At 34.2% G+C, this 5,851-nt stretch overlaps 1 protein-coding gene across 1 annotated transcript in view; it reads left to right on the forward strand.

Annotated features, from left to right (window-relative positions):
* Positions 1-5,851, forward strand: part of LOC107703225 (talin-2-like) — a 175,722-nt gene that overhangs the window by 95,213 nt on the left and 74,658 nt on the right. The window contains exons 10-12 of the mRNA XM_016505777.1: positions 3,475-3,630; positions 4,866-4,967; positions 5,174-5,250. Of these exons, the coding sequence (XP_016361263.1) occupies positions 3,475-3,630; positions 4,866-4,967; positions 5,174-5,250 (335 nt within the window). The remainder of the gene's footprint in view (positions 1-3,474; positions 3,631-4,865; positions 4,968-5,173; positions 5,251-5,851) is intronic.

Raw genomic sequence — 5,851 nt, forward strand, 5'->3', positions numbered from 1 at the left:
CATTACAAGCACCGACAGCGAGAGACTGTTTAGTTCTGCATCGCATGTCTTCGATGAGAAGAGGAAGGGTGGTTGTTGCTGGTTACTGTATGATGATTAAAATCGCGAAATGCCCTTAAACAATTAAATAAACTGCAGAACGTTGTGTTTTCTAATACACGCAGGAATTGCATGTGTTCAAACAGCGCTGCACGAGCTCGTGGCGGTAGGGTTCAAAGTCCAAAGCGCGAGGAAAGTTACTCGTCAGCTGCTTAGTAACATTTTTATGAATTTTTATAAGGCATGTGACAATACGATACGTGCAACAAACGTCTTCCCAAATTCGTAATGAGAATCATTTGTCAACAAAAAGAAGCACTGAGGTCTTCCTGTGGGTTTCTGCCAAAATAAAAGTTGAGAAAAAGCAAGAACTCTGTCAACATTAATAAATGTTATTATTGTAATTTTACTGTTGTTCTGTAAAATAAAATAAAAAAATAAAATAATAATGAAAATAATCATTACAACAGCTCTATTAAAATATTTATTGTAACATTTACACATAGTGTTCAGACTAGGATCTATAATATTTTCTACTGTATTAAAATAAGTCTCTTCTACTCAGCAAGGCTGCATTTATTTGTAAGGCAAAAATACATGCCTGATTCAAGAAGGGGGTCTAAACATGGCCAAAAAAAATTTATTTTACTAACTTGTTAATTTTAAGTTAAGTTGTGTTTAATGTCTGCTAGAATGTTAAAAAATGTTCAGTGTTAAGTAAATATTTTTAAATTGTTGTTTTGTAAATGATTTTTTTCTTTGAAAAGCAAGACAAAACAGTAAAAAGCACATTTTGGCTATTTAATTTATGCAATGGTGAAAAAATTGGCAAAATGGGGGAAAAACGTGAAAAACCGTGTTCGGGATTCGGACTTCGGCCTTCGGCCCATTGTTTCATTTTGTTCGGCTTTGGCCAAGAATTTTCATTTCGGTGCATCCCTACTATTAAGCATTTCTAAGCGGTACAGCACACAGAGGAAGATTTACAAGCTGCCCGCTAAAGGATCAGTTTCAGGTCATTAGTGGAGTGTTGCTAAGTGCCCGGTTTCAAATTAATAGCGCCTAACAATAGATTGCACCACTCTGAATGAGCAAAAGCACTGTCCCTGACCGACTCGGACAATTAGACAATGACCATTTACCAAAAAAACAAATCCTATATTTACCCACATTGCATAAACCTCAGCCTTGAAAAGCGATGCCATTCAGTACGCTAAACAATATCTGCAGGTCTTTCTGTGAGGTAAGGCGTTATTTATAATGAACTCTTATCAGAGGTTGTTATTTTCGACCCTCAGGTGAAAACAATAGCCTGGAGATGTACGGCGCAAGAGGTCACTTAAACATTTAGCTTTTGTTTTTATTATGTATTTGTGTGGTGGTAAGAGTCCTCTGGCAGAGTGCCATCAGTGGGCAATTGTTTTGGGTCGTGTGTGTGTGTGTGTGTGTGTGTGAGATGAAGGGAAATGGCAGAAGGCACCAGGCTGTGGTCGAGTAACACATATATTGTAGTCTGTGTTAGACACTGCTGCCCATGTAGCAGCTGCACTGCCTGATTAGCGCAGTTACCTTTGAGATGAAATGTCAGTATGCAAGATTAGGATTGAAGAGCTTTAGATCATAGAACATTGAATTAGAATGTCAAAAGTGGCTGGATGGTGTACTGTGTGGTGAATATGCATTTGCACATGCTTTGGGAGCTAATGTTACCCATAATCCTATGTGGGCCGCAAGGAGGTTGATTTCTGATGCTTTTATTCAGTATCAAGATGAAACTGTATGATTTCATGAAACAGATTTTACTTATAGGTCGCATGTCCACCAAAGTGTTTTTAGCGAGCTGAAAACACCAGACGCTCTGCTAAAAAAACCCTAGCTGTGAGCGCTTGAGAACGCTTCTGCGGCGCAGCATTTTCAGTTGAGACGCTGTGGTTGCTATGATAGGGAATATCCGCTAAAGTAATATGGCAGAGGCATCGCGAATGAAATGTTTCACCCAGCATTATTTTTCATAGCAATATTGTGGTAGTGTGGGAATTATATCTGGTGAAGACATGAATACTCGGAGACAAGCAATATTAACTTCTCCATTATTGTTCAGTCGTAGTACAAGCAGGGTGTGCCGGTTGGTCGGTATTAGTCCCGCCCCTCCTCCACTGTGATTAGTTAGCTGACTAAAAAGTGACAGTCATGAATGCTGCGTTTTACCCAAAGTTGAACATTCTTCAACTCTCGGCGCCGAGAAAAAAAAAAGAATGAAGAATCTGGAAACCATCTTATTTGAAGTGTCTTATTTGAGTTTGAGAAACATAAAAAGAGTCAATTCACATACATTCAGAATCATAAATGTCACTAAAACATCTGTTAAATGCTGTTCTAACATATAAACAACGTCAAATAAGCAAAATATGAAATATGTGCGCTATCAGAGAGAATGTTCCAGTAACTGCATACTGACTTACGTCATCTTTAAAAACCCAGTGAGATCATTTGACAAGAAGCGTTTTCGTTCCTGTGTTGACGTATTTCCTGTGAAACAGGAAGTTTGAGGAGGGATATCGAAGGTCTCCATTTGTTTTTTTAATGAATAATATGTTTTAGTTATGTCACAACCGTGAACATGATTTGCTTCATGCTAATTGTGGAATCATGAGAGAGGACATTCTAATTATTAAGAGCATTTGATTGGTTGAAAATCGCTGTAGTGCAGGATGAGTCATCAGTACTTTTCATCTGTTTTCCTTGAACAGAAAAAGTAAAAAAAAAATGTAAAAAAACCTAAATATATTTACTTTTTTTAATTTCTATTTTTAATACTCTGAAACACTCGATTAAGACTGGTCAGTTGTGTCAACTGTGGTCTTAATATTTATATAAATGTAATGCATAATAATATTATACATATATTTATTTAGATATATTGTTTTTACTTGCATATCTGTTATTACATTTAGATTTATAAACATTTAGTTATTAATATATAATGCATATTATAATGATATAATACATATTATATTATACACATATCTGTTTATAATATAATACATCATATTGTACTGTATTATGTTTTAATATATATTTATTATACTAATGTTATATCATTATGCCAAATAATTATATTTATATTTTATTATTAATAATAATTTGTCAACAAATGAGCAAGGATTGTCAACAATTGATGCCTTAATCAATTATGTACATAGTAGTGACCAAACAATCCGTTATTCTGCAGACATTGTGGTAAGGAGTCGTAGAGAGAAAGTTGAAATGAGGACAATGAACTGCATACAGGGCAATACTCTTTGAACATGATTAATGAGCTAAACAAATTTAGTAATCACATAAATACAGAAATGAATTCAGCAGTCAGCAGCCCATTGTATATTTCAGTCCTCGCCACACAATACACAAACGCCATGTGTTATTTCTCAACAGGAGAAGATGAAAAGCAAGAATAAGTTGGTCCCGCGTTTACTGGGCATTACCAAAGAGTCAGTGATGAGGGTGGAAGAGAAGACCAAAGAGGTGGTGCAGGAGTGGCCCCTCACCACAGTCAAGAGGTGGGCGGCCTCACCCAAGAGCTTTACACTGGTACGTTACATTATTCACTCATTCAGCATGAGCTACAGTGTGTTTGGATTCTTCCATAGATTCTGCATTCACTTTATCTGCTCAATATGTTTATATAGTTCTGTATACAGTCAATAAAAGCATGAAAGTATTGGGTTTGGACACTTAAAATTGTCTGAAGGTCATTATCATGGTAGCTGCCTTCAAACAAATGATGTTTGTGTGACAAATGCTTTTTTGGACCCATTGTATGTTGTTTTTTACTTTATATTTAAATCTTAATAAATATGAAATTACAATAAAATAAAATATAATGCCTAATAAAATTATAAATGTATCTATTTTTGTAATATTTCTATTTATATATTGTTATTTTATGCTTTATATTTTAATCTTAAAAACTAAATTTTTATATATAATGTTTATTATAATATAACATAATATAATACATAATGATATTGTACATGTGTCTATTTAAATATAATGATTCTATTTGTCATTTTATACCCTGTATTTAAAATGTAAACTACATTTATAATATAATATGATACATAATATTATAGTGTAGAATAATGTAATGATATATTATCATACTAATATATAATATTATGTAAAATATTAATTTCGTTTTTATATATGTGGAAATATATTCCGTTTGTATATTATTAATGTGCATTATTAAGCATTGTTTATTTATTGATAAATATATATTTTAAGTATGAGTATAAAGGATTTGTGATTATATAAACCAGCATGAATTCAGCTTAATCACTCTGAGGACTTGAAAACAGCATGATGGGGGTAAAGATGAGAGAAATTAAAGTTTGCTCTCTTTGAATTTGTTGTGTTAGTTTATTATTCTGATATTATTTTTCTTTTTTTTATGACTATTCTTAATATCTGTTTTCATAAATTTATATTAAGCAGTATTGCCAACTGCTAATGTCATTGTAAAACAATGTTGTTTTGGCTATAATATAATAATAGTTGTTTTTTTCCTTGATAAAATGCCCCAGTCCTCTACTACTTGAGTATTTTAACCTTGCCGTGTGATGCGCAGTTCTGCTCCACCATTAAGAGCCACTTTTAGCATCTCATGTACTATATAGCACTTGTACTCCAAGGACAGTTGGCTGACGTCCTGTCAGCAAGAACAGAATAAGCACATCCACATTGTACAAGGAGACAGCCTTGAGATGTGTGCTTCTCATATCTGTTATATTTGTGTGTGTGTGTGTGTGTGTGGCCTCGTGCAGGATTTCGGTGAGTACCAGGAGAGCTATTACTCTGTCCAGACCACAGAAGGGGAGCAGATCTCTCAACTCATTGCCGGATACATTGACATCATCCTTAAGAAAGCAAGTCACTGGCTCTTCAACACATGTGAATTAAAGGGACGGTTCACCCAAAATGTCATCAAGAGAATATTATTCAGATTTCCCATGTTTAAACTTTCTGAGTTTTCAATTTTGGGTGAACTACCACAAAATGATCCATCCTGTGGATGTTCTTTATTTTTGGTGCCATTTATTTACTTAAACGGTTTCCTCCCCTTGTTTTACAGAAACAGAGTAAAGATCGGTTTGGTTTGGATGGTGATGAGGAATCCACCATGCTGGAAGAATCCGTATCCCCGAAAAAGTCAGTGGAGCTCTCTTGTTCTTGTCCCATGTTACCTTGTTTTCACGCAGGAGCCATCTTGTCACACTTATAATTGTGTTGTGCTGATATTTCTTCAGATGTCCACTTTTCAATTATCTGAAGCACAAAATCAGGGTAACAGGGTTGACTGTTTTACAGTTTCATTTGATTTTGCAAGCCTTTTGCTTAGGGTCATTACACTAGGAAGAGAACATAATGCTGATATTTCTAAAACTATCGAGTTTTCAGTAATTATTTGCTTACTATACAAAATCACGGTAACAGGGTTTACTGTTTTACAGTTTCATTTGACTTTACAAGCCTTTTGCTCAAGGTTTTGAAACTACGACATGATTCTTAAAAGAATAAATTAATTCTGATATTTCTACAAATCTCCACTTTTCCATTTAGTAGATTTTTCATTAAAGGGGTCATATGATGTTGCTAAAAAGAACATTATTTTGTGTATTTGGTCTAATGAAATGTGTTTAAGGTAAAAAAACTCGCTTTAAAAAATATAAAATATAAAAACTCTATAAATATAAAAAACGTACTTACAATCTGTGAGTCAGAACAGCCGGCATTGTAGTCTACTCTACCA

This window comes from Sinocyclocheilus anshuiensis, unplaced genomic scaffold (assembly GCF_001515605.1).
Source record: "Sinocyclocheilus anshuiensis isolate Anshui unplaced genomic scaffold, SAMN03320099.WGS_v1.1 scaffold1597, whole genome shotgun sequence".
Lineage (NCBI taxonomy): Eukaryota > Metazoa > Chordata > Actinopteri > Cypriniformes > Cyprinidae > Sinocyclocheilus > Sinocyclocheilus anshuiensis.